The sequence below is a fragment of the Rhea pennata genome, chromosome 4 (genome assembly GCF_028389875.1).
Source record: "Rhea pennata isolate bPtePen1 chromosome 4, bPtePen1.pri, whole genome shotgun sequence".
Classification (NCBI taxonomy): domain Eukaryota; kingdom Metazoa; phylum Chordata; class Aves; order Rheiformes; family Rheidae; genus Rhea; species Rhea pennata.
Genome location: NC_084666.1, coordinates 63,812,289 through 63,826,745, shown reverse-complemented (window position 1 = coordinate 63,826,745; position 14,457 = coordinate 63,812,289). Strand labels below are relative to the sequence as shown.

At 37.7% G+C, this 14,457-nt stretch overlaps 1 protein-coding gene across 1 annotated transcript in view; it reads right to left on the bottom strand.

Annotated features, from left to right (window-relative positions):
• The window catches only part of COL25A1 (collagen type XXV alpha 1 chain), a 286,790-nt gene that overhangs the window by 19,632 nt on the left and 252,701 nt on the right, over positions 1-14,457 (bottom strand). The window contains exons 14-15 of the mRNA XM_062574954.1: positions 14,396-14,431; positions 10,257-10,301 (exon numbers count right to left, since the gene is read on the bottom strand). Coding sequence (XP_062430938.1) covers positions 10,257-10,301; positions 14,396-14,431 — 81 coding nt within the window. The remainder of the gene's footprint in view (positions 1-10,256; positions 10,302-14,395; positions 14,432-14,457) is intronic.

Here is a 14,457-nt window from a genome sequence, read left to right as displayed (position 1 = left end):
TTAGCTGGCACATTGCTGCAGAAAAGCAAGGATAAAGGTTGGCTTGGACCGCACTTTTGATTTGACATCAAAGTCAGTTTGTAGTTGTGGCCTTCATTGCAGCATCTCCTAAGTATCTTGCTTAAGAAAGCTCAGTATTATTTCCAAACTACTGTGAAATGCTGAAAGGAATGTAAGGAATCAGAGCAACTGAGATTTATAATGCTTTTCTAAACATCTCACCACAATTTCTTACCATAAAAACAAAGTTTTATCTAGTAAGAGTCTACCACAAGCTGCTTTGCCTGCTAAAGCAGGGGTAGAGAGCATAAAATTTAGAAAGAGAAATGTTAAACAGGTAGGTTGTGAAAGGAGAGTAAGGAATTCCTCCCTTTGAAATACTGTTTGGCAACTGTATAAAAAACTATCAGTGAATGATGACTCTTTGTGCTTTTTAGTTTAACCCTTTAGCATACTTACAATGAACTAACTGCTTAGGAAACACCACACTTCAGAGGAATTCAACTAGATGAGTTTCAGCATTCTAAATTCATTTATTATTAGTGCTTGGAGCAATTTACATCAATCATACAACAAAGGCAACTTAGATAAAAAAAATCAAAAGCTTGTGAATTGCTTCCTTTTTACAGGAGTTGTTTGTTTTTATTTTTAAGAATAATTTTAATGGCTTGAGATGATGATATTTTAAGAGACTATGAGTCTATCTCTGTTTTCTCATTTTCACCCATGAGTCACAAAACAAATTATATGCTACTTTTCACAAACCTCGTTAAAGTCAATTTTTGCCTCTTATCTGATAATACAGAATGTCTGAAATAGAAAATGGACCTAAACTGATATGCTGTGCACCTAAGCTAATATGAACTCCATCAGAATTAACAGTAACAAAAAATGAAAAACAAAACTTAAAAGAACATGAAAATCACTCTGGAGACCAGTCAAATTTTTATGTGGATTATTATCTAAACACATTCATAACTGGTTGTTTCAGACTGATCAAAGCTTTTATAGGATGAGGCAGAGACTAACTTTGATATTAAGGGCTAACCCTAAGACACACTGCTCACTCTCACTGTCTTCTTGTAACTTTTATAGAACCTGTAATTGGCTAAACTCAGACTTGCATTTACAAGAAGTCCAACATTTAAATTCTGTTTGCCATGCTAATTGCATTTTACTCACTACAAATTTGATACAGGTTTTTTAACAAAATAGTTCTAATACAGCACTCAGAATTAGCCTACATTGCACAGCTGACACACACATCAACATAATCATTTAACACTTTGTTCTCATATGCAGGCCTAGTCTACTTCCTGTGCCCAGAGTACGGTCCTGCAGTGGTACAAGCACGCAGCAGAGAACAGCAGCAGTTGAACATGCTCTGTTTTCAAACAGAAGGGTCTTCCTTAAGGGTCTCCTAATAAATATAACACATTTCCCATTTGGTGTCTGCCCCAAAAGAAACCTGTGCTGCAGAAAGCCACCCATAACACAAGTTTTTCTTTAAAGAGGGATTAAATTTAGCTTCTATTTGAAAATATTCAAAGTTATTGATAAATTATTTTATTGTTGCTAAAGCGATAAACCAGTTATTGGCAAATTTCTCCCTCTACAGAAATAAACTGTGAAAGAGGTCTTCTCAAAAAACATTTCAAACTATCCCATGGCCACTGTACTGTTCTCTTACACTAGATTACTGCATTATCTTCTCTAGGTTAATTACAGAAGTAAAACTAAAACAACTTTAGACCATGAATTTGCAAGGAACAAATGCTTAAATCATTTTGATCCTTATCCAAACCTGATATGCACTATAACCAGTCAGAGTAGTTTAAATGTTAAACTTTCCCTCACTTATTTGTATAGTTCATTGAGCCTAAAATGTTTTATACAATGTCTGCCCCAGTGCTGGGGCCCTGGAAGCTGGGGGTCTCTAGGGTTGTTTGGTAGGTCTCCTGTGGTGCCAGAAAACAGTCATCTTCCCCTGGCACTGACTTGCCAGACAGAATGTCCCAAGGCCTGGACTCGAGGGCTGTTATTTCTGGGTTGGTAAATCATGTCAAAGTATCTAAAATTTCTGTGGAGGATTTTGACAATATAGACTCCAACCATCATTTAAATCCTGGCTTAGCAGTAAAAAGTCCAGAGGCACTGACAGCACCTCCAGACTTAGGACCACCAAGCTACTGGATACAGCAACGCTGTACTTGCAGCAGCCTGCAAGTCTAGCTTTGCATCTTGGCCCCATCACAACTACTTTCCAGGGCAATATCCAGGCCACAGTTTCCATACAAAAGGACCTAGCTGTATGGGCTGGACAAGAACCACATGCTCCAAAATGCAACCTAGGGGCAGGCTCAGAGCTTCCAAACTCCCTCCTGCAAGTCGAAAGTACTCACAGGGTTCCCAGCCTCTGTCCTGGCACAGCCTGACAAGTCCTCATGAGTCACAGAAGCTGGGAGATCCCAAACTGTCCCTGCTGACAAGAACTGGCATGACATGTCCTCTTTTTAATCACTTCAGGAGACCAAGGTGAGTTTCTTTTACATATTATCTTGACTCACTCACAGGCATATGTAAAACATAAACAGTATGGTACACTTTACTACTTCAGTGCTTCTGAAAGAATCCTACAGAAGCGGAGATACAGAGAACAAAAGCTAGTGAACAAACAAAAACCCAGATGTGTAGCAGCTTGAATAGCAGCAATGAGGTTATAATAGGTTGAATTTGATTCAGTGACACCAGTGCTGATTTTCCAGAAATTGCCATCTGCTGTCTTCAGGCTTTGTTTCTGAGACTGCTATGTAGCCAAAATACTGCAATTCTGGAAAGGAGGGAGGACCAAGTTCTCAGGAGTCTTTAAAACAGGTGCAACCCTGTAGCAGTCAATGAAGCTGTATTTGATCATGCCATGCCCACCTCTGCGCAGGGAGTCTGGAGACTCAATTCCAGTGAAGTGACTTCCCAGAAATTCAACCAGCTTTAGACTACACTTAAGAGAACTGCACTTTTTTTTTTTCTTTAATATTGTGGAAGGGTATTAGAGGACTTCATACACAGCCCGAAGTTCATGGGAGTCTTGCTCTCAGGACTACAGCATTCAGCTCATAAGAAGGAAATGAGCAAGGTAAAGGGAAATCTGATAAAAAGCTAACTTATTTTATATGATCTTTGTTTAAGTTTTTTATACCAATTCATAATAGCTCCAAAAATAGCCCATTAAACAGGTTGTCTGGCTTACTGATCATATTTGAAATAGTATCTTTATGCTCTAGTTAGTCTCTGAACTTCTGAGAACAGTTCTGGTTTTGAATTTCCAAATGCAAATTTAGCCTTTGTGATTCATTAAGCGTTAAAGAAGTGAAGCTTGTCTTTAAATCTGTCTAAAACCTGAAGCCTTTGCAACTAGCCCTAGTTTGTACAGCATGTATTGCTTTTTAGTGAGCCTAATTTCTCCACTTTTTAAAATTCTGCCTGCTTGAAGAATGTATGCTTATTTGAAAGGGTGCTAAAGAAACCAGTAATAATTCTGATTAATTCTGCATGCATTAGTCATATCAAGGACCTCTTACTTAAAGACTAATTATAATTCACGTCAGAATGGTACTTACTTTTGAGGATTAGAATAAAAACACTTGATGTAATGAGAGCCTCGTTTTTAATTCTTTACAATGACTGATCTGCTAAATTATTACAGTCTGCCCCCAAACTGTTTTCTTTAGAAATGTTAGGTGATAAATCAAAGGAATTTTTGTTGTTACTATTCAAAATGATTAATGTTACAGTATGCATTCATTGCTGACCATCTAAAATGGTCATGCCTGAGGCAGGGAAATATTTTCAGCTTACAAATGTCATGTCTTTTTTCGTGGATGATAAAACACTTGATTTCTGAGTACCACAGAATATTAGACTCTCAGATTATTCAGTTCCATTTGAATTTGGATTGGGCTTTTTTTCAGAACGAAGAAAAATTAAATGATGCTATGAAACAGATGCTGTGAAATAGATCCTCACAAGCTCAATCTTCCAGCTAGTAATAGCTTTAGGGGTAATAAAATTCAAATCCTGTTTTTCAGTTACTTATGTTTTAGACTTTTCCAGGAAAAAAAAAATGAAAGCTTTCATGAACTGAAGTAGACAGTTTCTGATGGATTATTAAGAAATGCATATTTCCTGAAGAATGCCCCAGTAAACACTCCTGCCACAAGCATATCATCCAATGTTAACAATGATTTCATTTTCTTACCTTGATTTTCAAAATTAAGTCTGGGAAATTAGGTGTCTACCCTGTGCAAGTGACTACTGCTACAGCATATGGAAAAGAGACAGCTAGAAAGAAATAAACAAAGCTAGATACGTAACTGTATGGATATAGATATATGTTTGATTATGTATTTCCACTCTGGAAAATGAAAATTCGGTCTTTTTTTTTTTTTTTTTTAAACCTACCTATGCACGGACCTACTTTTGAGAATTAGCCCTCCAAAGGCAAGTGACTAAATCCTATATTTTAGATCAGTTCCCATTTCACCCAGAACATGCATCATTATGTTCTACTTTTCAGTATTTGACCTATATGGCATTGCATATTTTTGTCTATTCAGACAGACAACCCACTCTTCAGAACACTGTCATGCAAGCAAACAAAGGTTGGAAATTAGTTCACTTGAATATTTCAATAAATATGTCAACTGATGCATATGCATACTAGGGAGTATAAGTTTCTACAAAGCAGGGTATGAAGCTGAATTCCCACAGTTTTCAATTGCTGCAGTAACATGTCCAGCACCTCTCTGTATCCAGGAATCAGAAAAGTCTATCACAAGGTCAGCTGGCCCTTTCCAACTCCTGAGTTCTGGCTGGAACAGATTTCTGAGCATGGCGACTGATGGGATAAAGAGGAACTTAAGTCTAGGCAAGAACGACTTACTCCTGGGAACAACACAGAGAGAGAGGGACAGGCAGTGCAGGTTTCCTGGTAACAGTCGCTGACAAAGGAAAAAAAAAAAAAAAACAGGAAGAAGAATAGAAACAGAGATCTTCTACAAACAGAAAAGGGAAAATGTACTCAACCTTCCTAAGAGCTCCTGGGGGAAAAGGGGATTTGAAGAACTTTCCTCTAGGTGGTGAAGAGCATTAAGCTTTAAAATGAAACACTTGAAACAACCATTTACTTTAGAATTCTTTTCATTGTACTAACAGATGCCAAAAGGAAGAGCAGGGACCAGAAAATAAGCTTCAGCAATACAGCATCTCTCTTCTAGAGAGTCTAAAGGAGACTAACTACTTTGCACACCACTAGAAAAATTTGCCTTTTATTTTCTCTGAAAGACTTATTTTAATAAAAGCCACTAGATGAAACTAGATGAAAAGAATATCAAGTCTTCTAGAACTTAAAAAAAAGGGGGGGGGGGGGGAAGAAAAAGAGAGAGAAAGGAAAAAGATTCTATGTAACACCAAGTTTTTCAGTTCTTCCACAGCGTTATGAAAGTCACGGATAAGATCTTTGACTATGGAGAGAAAAAGAAATTCAAATACAGACCGAAATTAAAGTGCTCTTGCTTTCATAAAAAGAAGAAAAAAAATATATATGTACCTCTCAAATTCCCATATCCTTATCTAGGTTTCTTTTGAAACCTTACTCAGGCACAGTCCCAGTGAAGTCTGGGACAAAGTAACTGTATAGAAGAATACAAATGACTGCATACTGGTAAATGTATTGGATTAGCCAGTTCCCCTGGGTTTGAGAACACAGAAAACTGTCCCTCTCTCCCAAAGGTGGGAGGATGAGGAAGTCTTTCTTGTCAAAACATTCAACAGCAGTTTTCTTGAACATGACAGCATAAAATCTCAGTTGCACTCACCACCTTTATTTCAGTAGTTGTCTTAAAAAAGGAGGGGAGTAAGGAGAGAGAAATGCCAGACACACTGAAGAAAAGCCAGAAGCTGCAAAGTGCTGTTACGAATAAGAAGCTTGTGTTCTGCTGAAGGCTTCCCTCTGCAGTGATGGAGTAGAGGACTATAGTGCTTAAATGCCACAAAAAATGCCACATTTTAATATTTTCTGATTGGAGATTTTTTTGATTCGGTATTTTAGAGATGACTGACATTACAATGAATGAGGGTATAAATGGTTTCCATTTTAGTAAGTGACTGATGCTTTGTATGTATTACACTATACAAGTTATGAGATAGAAGAGATGCATGAAGTTTGCATTTCACGGAAAGTATTCTGCATCTACTTGATGTCAGTTGTGAGATATCACAGCGTGATGAGTAAATATTCTGTGTTTAAGTGCCTTACTCATTTCCTGAATGACATGGTGGAGCACATTCAGGGGTTCGTTAAATTTCCGATCATTCCAAAACAGCAACAGGTGGTTGAGAAAAGTTTCTCCAGCATGTCACAGACAGCTTTATCACTGTCTTAGAAATAACTGACTGCGCTTGTGTTCCTTCCATGGCACCAACTGATAGTAAGGAGAGGATGAAAAAGAACAAGAGGAACTCCCCAAAACATCTGCATGCACATGGTGAACAAGTCTAGGAAAATGATTATGACTCTGCTGCATACTCTGAATTCAAACACGGTACTTGTGTGTCCTTCTGAGGCTGCTGTCCATTCAGACCCTGCTATCACATTCAATCAAGCTCTGATGGGCTATTAATTAATTGAAAATGGCATTATAGGAAGCTGAAACTATCCCAGTGATCAGTATTTATTAATCCTTTAAGTAGTCTGGCTATTCTTTCAAGAAAACTGGACTGGCTGCCTTAGGAATTTTCTACATCCACAAGACGACAGATGAGATGCAGCTGGAAAGGTATAGTCCACTGCCTGACATGGCATTTACATTTTCATAGACTGTCTTAGTGTAAATAGTGCTCTGAATGTGCATAGTTATCTACAACATTTCATAATACAGCCTGCGACTACGGACAGATTCATTTAGATGACAGCAAATTTGTTGTTCAATTGACAGATTTAAAGAAAAGATGCCTACGTTTAGTCATATGTATAGTCATAGGATAGATATTCAAGACTAGAATAACTACATCCAAGAGCTTCCTTGTGTCTTACAAGGAAGAAATAGAAGATACTAACGAAAACTCTTTGAAAATTAGGCAACCTGGAGTCTTCTCTCACTCTTTCATGTGTCTTGAAGACACCTGTATGTATCATTCTGTCAACACATAAGAATTCCAAAGCTGTTGAGAATATAAAAGCTCTGCCAACATGCTCCTCAGACAACTAGCTCATTTATACAAAATCAGCGGGGTCATTTGGGTTACTATCTGTTGATCTGATATTAATTTTTGCTATTTCTTCATTTAATTTCCAGAAAATATATTGTCCTTATTCCTCGACTATTTGGCTGGGGAACGTTGGTTTAAGCTAGGTCCAATCATTTGTAGATATTAATGCATTTCAGATGCACTTACCACCTAGAGCTAACCAGAACATTATAGGAAGATACAAATTTGGAGAACATTCTGTAATTTCAGCTACATAAGACCAAAGAAAGATCACAAAGTGTAGTAGCAATTCTAACACTTCTAAGCTGCCAGAGATCTCAACAGAAATATTTGCGGAAGACTTCTGAGTGTGCATGTATGTGCATGCATAACATAACAGAAGTTTAAGAGAATAATACTGTAGAAAAATAATGACAACAAAATGAGAATATTTAGTTGCTATGCACTGGAAAGGAAGCAAAGTAGCCACTACCTCGTAAAGAGCCTTGTCACTGTGTCCTGCATGCCTCTGTTTGCACTCAGCTTGGGTGACCACACATCTGTGTCTGAAAGTTTGGGGATAACCTGCAAAATCCCTGCCGAGAGGTACTACACACATACATGAACATATGAGAACTCTGTAATGCATTTAAATGTTAGGGGAAAAAAAACACCATGGAAACTTCTTACATGCTGTAATGAGTTTGTATGAGGTTTGTATTACTTCTGTTGTATTATACCACCACCGCATATCATGATTAGAATAACAAAGAAATATTTTAATGAGTCTTATAAAGTTCTGATGGGAACTGACCCCGGAACCCCGAAGAAATGTAATGAACAATAATTACAAATGAAAAAAGAAATCATCATAAAATTCCTTTTGATTTTGTGTAATAACACCAGGAAAATATAAGCAAATTTCAAGTCCAAATAACTCCATGCTCGAGTCTTTCATCTGGTCACCATTATTTTAAAGAAATTTTCAATCAGCATCAGTTTTGCTGCAAATCTGTTTCTCCATAAGAGATCACTGGGACTACTCTTGGAAATTGATGTGAAGACTTTGTCTTTAGGCTACATAAATCTTTATCAAAAAAGAGAGATGAGAAAAGAAGGCTAGGCTGTTTCATTTTTGTTGCTGACAAGTGCTCATATTCTTAAGTCCAGCCATTCACTGATTTCTGTTACTATTTCTCATGCCACGGCTCATGTTTAAGCTGAGGCTTTTAATATGGACTCCTTAGTTAAGCAGTTTACAAATGCCTTAAGTCAAACACTGTTCTGTAGGTTTGCTGTAGCCAGAGATCTGCTTTGTCCTCTCTCATCCGAGTTCTGATGCCTTGCTTTACAACATAGTGTCTAACCACCTCGACGTAAGATTGCAGTAGATGGAATTTCTTCTCCAAATCATCAGTACTCTAGCTCTGTGCCAGATTTTCAGTAGAAGTCAGCGTTATCCCAAAGGCTTACTACTAGGCCACATTATTCCACTTTATTATGCAGAAAACTCTGCAGCTTTTCCACTGTATCTCACTGAATTCTGGCTGAACATTGTGGGCAAAACTCCCACACTTCATCCATTTTTCACTTCATATTTTGCCTTTCAGGTGAACCTGCCCAGTTACTCTTCCGAGCTGTTCTCATCACCAACAAATAAAGGCTCACAACAACAATTTTCTCAGATCATAGACTCAGATTGCATTTACTTGTTGATGATATGCATGGACATGCATGTTCTGCATGGAAACAGAATCCACACAGACTTGCAGCAACTCTCCAACTGAGCTACCTCTTTGCTCACTAGCAAAGTAAATGGACCAGGGATTGCTGTGAAAGGTGCTTACGAATACACAGTTTGATTCTGTAAAGAATTCAGCTCCTCAATGATATTCACTAGTTGATATACTCTCCCAGAAAATGAAAGACCTCTCTGGGAACTATGTTTTCAGATATTATAACATACAAACTTTAATATGCACATTGAATTCTTCCTATAATTCACTAGAACCACAAAATGGACATTATCCTTGAATACTGTGGCAATTTACAAGTCTTTTGAGAAAACCACTGCAACTGCTGCATTCCATGAGATAAATTTTGACTCCTACCAAGGAGGATGATAATTCTGCCTTTGACTTATACCTCTGTTAATGAAAGATGATATAAACTACTTCCTAGAGTATGCACAGACCCATGTTGGAATGCAAAGAAAATGTTTCAATGAGATTTTGTTCTCTGAAGAATAGTCTTTGCTATGAAGGAGAAGCAACCAATCTAATCAGCACTCGTTCAGGATATGTAAATCTGCTCATTTTGTACAGCATTTTACAGTTATGGCTCAAACTGTCTAAGTGGCTGCAACTCCCATTGCAACCACTTATGCTAGAACTAAAACAACCACGTCTTCTGTTTCAACTTACCTAAGGATCCCAGACAAACAGGAAGCCAATAACTAAACAAAGTATTAGATCAGGCACTGTAGCTAATATTGAATAGAATCTTACTAAAGTAGTGTGACTTGTCAGTGGAAATCACTGCTGTGTAATGGGAGCACAGAGTATTTCTTCTGATAGAGCCAGTTCTCTACAACCTGTGAATAATGAATGTACTTCTCTGGCCAGAGGCTTGGTAAATTCTGTAGACTATTGCTACTAGAAAGTACTCACCAAAGTGCAAACCAAGTAAAACTTTGATGACAAGCTTCTTCCATTAAATAAAATAGTAAAAAACTGCATTATATTAGATTTTTTAGAAGCACTAAGGTTTTATTTCCTAGGCAAGATGATGTTCTACTGCACATTTTAATGTAAGATATACTATTTATTCACAGACACCTGATCAATTTCCAATGTGAAACCTTCCTATTATACCCACCAGTTCAATATCAAGGACTCAGAAATATAAGCATAAGCACAATAAGCCCATTTCAGCCACATTCAGCGAGTCTCCCCCCACACACACACTTTGTGGTGCCCCCCAGGACAACACAGAGACTGCAGCTTATTTACCTTTATCCCAGGGAGTCCAGGAAGCCCAGGAAGACCTGGTTCACCCTATACAGGAAAATTACATAATATTACAGACATTATTCAGTTATGGTCACTATCCAGTGAACATCCCTGTATATTCTGCAGTAAGATAAAAGAGCACAGATGACTGCTAGTCAGTTCAAGCAGGATCAAAATTTTCAAACTGAGTAACTTAACACGACTTTCCTCACAGTACATTTAAGAACTTAAATATTTGCTGCAAACCTAGGAAACTAAGATGAAATCCAGGCTGAAAAGTCAAAAGCCAATTTGGCTAAAACCAAAAATGAATTCTCATCACCAGCCTTTGCTGAAAGAGGAGAAAACAAGCAGCACTGGTTCATTTCACACTATCATTTAAGTTCCCATACTTATACTAGATGTTTAATTCTCTATTGTTTTCAACTATGAACTAGATACCGTGCTGTGTAGCTGATTTAGCTACAAAACAATTCAAAAGAGCTTAGTTTGGATTGCTCTGTTCAAGCAGGACCGTCTAATTACAATGGACTGTCATTTTTATAAATCTATCTGCAGTACCATTTCAGTGCTTGGAATTTATCTATGAATGGTGTCATGAAAACTCATGGGAATGTAACCTGCTTTACTCAGAAATGCCTTGCTTATTTAAAATGCAATAAAAAAACACTATCACATTTCCAAGAGGAAAATTTGTAACAGAAGTTGCAAACTGAATGTATTCATTTTGAAACAAAGTTGATACTATTCTAAGACAAGAAAGACTAGTAAAACAATCCCCACATGGTCATTTCAAGATAATAGATAAACATACATCGTTTAGGGAAATAAAAATAATGAACAGAAAAAATAGGAATAACATGTGAGGAAAACAATATTTTAAAAAGTGGAGATTCTATTTTAATACAGAGATGGATTCAAACCAAACCTTGGATCAGAATATTCCCTGAACTTTCTCAAAGCTCAGGTCTGAACTCTGAAGCCAGCTTTTACCTTTATTACGAGTTAAATTGTATTCCAGATTTCATACACTCTTGAGCATTAGAAAAATCCAGATTCCAACTCTGTGGTTTGGGCTGATCCATACAGATTACGCTATTAAAATATTCTGTGTGTGTGCGTGTTTGTATGTGTGTATAGATCTGCACACACATACATACATTCATACACTCGCATACGTGTATATATACAAACATAAATATCTGTATACATAAAAAACATAGATGTTTGTTAGCCTACAGTACCCATATATACTGTTCTGATTCAACAGTATTAAATATACTTGAAGAGCTAATAATAAAAATAAATTCTACCACAAACTGTAAAACACAATGGAGGGTCAGCAAATTGCTTTACCAAATGGAGTAATTTTACATTTACAAATTTACTTTACAGAAGGATCTGATAATAGCTTTTTTGGCCATTTCAGTTACTCCAAGATTTTAACTACTCATACTGACTAAAACCACAGAAAAGAACAATCCACCCTGAAAAGCTTAACTACAAAATGAGAAGGAAGAGTGGAGGCTGAGACATCATTTTTAACAGACTCTACTATCTGTTGCTGCAATACTCATTACAGTCTAAAGCTGGAAGTGGGTTGTCACTCTTGCGAAAGTACAATCCTTTAAACAGCCTTCATTACACTTATTCCTGACAAAATGCAGCTCCAGAACCTCCTCTTTCAGTTTCTTGCTAGAGTAGTCACATGTGCCAAATGAAACAGACACTGCTACCATGACTTTTTCTGATCTAATTGTGGAAGGCTTAAGTTTCACTTCAAAGCATAAAATTTTAATAATTATAACTGATAGAGCTGTTAGTATTGCTGCAGTAGGCCACAGTTTATGCTTAGGACAGAGCCAACCCCTACAGACATAACATATAACAAGAAGACAGGATCCACAAAAACCAGTTCAGATTCAAAGATGCAAAAATAATACAAAACAATTAAAATGCTTCTCAAAGATACATTAAAAAATGTAAAACACAATTAAACCACCAATGCTTCATTACAGTTAACACTGTAGATGAACGTATAATATTTTCCTTTCTGGATCTTTCCTAAAACAAAAGGTACAGGCATATTTTACGAGAAGAATAATTTTTAAAGAAAGAGTCTGTATACTAACTCCAGCTTGTAATGGTAAGGGGGTCAGGTCAGGCTGTTACAACTCTTGTGCAAGACACATGGCAATTGCAGCCCTGTCAACCTGTCAAACACTGTCACATTCTATTTCATGTAAACACTATTCAGGTGGGCAGCTCGATAAGTATCTGTCCTTAGAAGACAGATAAGGAGTAACTGGAAGTAGTAGTAATATGTAAGGAAGAAGGGAAGATGCAGGAAGAAAATAGAAATGGGGCACAATAGAGGGAAAAGGATTCAGGTGAGGTAGAGGGCAAAGACATGCCTCTCACTGGGCAAGGGTCACCCACAACCTCTGGCTGGGGTGAATGAAGCTCTCCGAAGCAGAAGACAGAACAGCAGACATGTGGGTCACCCAGCTGGACAAGGCACTCCAAGGGAATGTATCACAGGAGCTGCTGGCAGTCACATACAGCCAGATCCATCCCGTAGGAGGGATATGTAGCACCCTTGCTTCAGAGAGAAGCTGTGCAGGGGAGGAGGCCAAGAACGAGATCAGACAGAGGTTTGCAGCAAGTGCTGGAAGTATATGGGGAAGAAAGGTAGCACAGTGGGAACTTGTGGGGCAAAGTGGAAAGAATGCATTAGGCCTTCTCTGGTGCAAGCAACAAATTGGGAATATAGAAACTGTGATCTGTGTACTCTCTTACTTACCTATATTACATCAACGAGACCAAACATGAGTGCATGGGAACTCAAGAGATCCAGGAGCCTGCTGATAAATCATTGCTAGTTTTTGCCTCCATGGCAGCCAAGTAATGAGAATATGAATCTCAACAGGCTTTTAAGTACATTTTCTAGTTTATTACCCAAGCAGAGCATACAGCGCAAAACACACTGTCCTAATGATTCCATAGACTAGATAGCTTTAAACTACTTTGATTAGTTTTTCTAATTAAAACTGCACTGTACTGAAGAACTGAATTTGCAACCATAATAGGCTTTGTTTAGGCTGTTATAATTGATTGCAGTTATAATTTCTTCAATAAAAAGACCGAACTTCATATTTTATTTTATATTTTTGCTATCAAAAGGCCTTGAGTATTAGAAACTAGCTGACATTCCCTATATGGTTTAGTTCTTCTTGGATTTATGTTCTGGAATACCAGCTAGCTCAACCTTCAGCTGCACTCTGTTCTACTCTGGCAGCAGTAGGTAACTTTCAATGTTATAAGAGGCAAGAGTGTTGTTGAAGGCTCCAGAGGGAAATCAAATACTGTAAAGCAGAAATCTGGTTCTGTCATTGTGTCTTCTCTGTCCTTTCACTGGCTCTCCCAGGAGGGTCTGCCTCTCTCTCCTGAAAGGCAGCTGAAGGCACAGTACTTACTCTGAAGTAATATGGATTCAAGGGGAAAATTCCCCACCTTCAGAGGGACCAACAGATTTCAGAGTCATTATAGCTTCTGCTGGATCTTTATTTGCAAAAGCAGCTGCAGCTGTGCAGCACTCAGGGGAATTTCTTCCCCAGGAAGGAAGAACAGAGCAGAATTACTTGCTCTCTGTCCTTTCAAACACTTTGCATGCCGATGCCACTTTGTTTCCTCTTATCAGTATATGTGAAAGTAATGAGTCAATATTTACTTCTTCTTAATGAAATGTAACAACATATCATAACCGGAAGGTTAATATTCAGTCAAACATTCAAGGTTAACTTGTGATCACATTCAAGGAGCAGATCCATTCTTTGTTAGTCTCACCAGATGCACCACAGCAGACTTTCCATGCAAGTATTCTGTCTCTAGAAGAGGAGGTGGGTTATTCTAATCTTCCTTTTCATGCTAATTACTATTGGCATTCTTATGATTTTTAAAATACAAAATGATCATAAACCAAATGTGGATAGGCTTGGCTATCCCAAGGTCTGTTGTTCTGCCTTGGACTCATCCTGGTGCAAAACACTATGGAAGTACCACTGCTAAAGTCTGTGTAACAAGAATGATCGCAAATCTGACAGCAAGGAAAAGAGTAACTGAACAATTGCAATTCATACCTTTTGTCCAGGCCGTCCAGATTCACCAGGTTCACCCTAAAAGAAAAGAGATGAAAGAGATC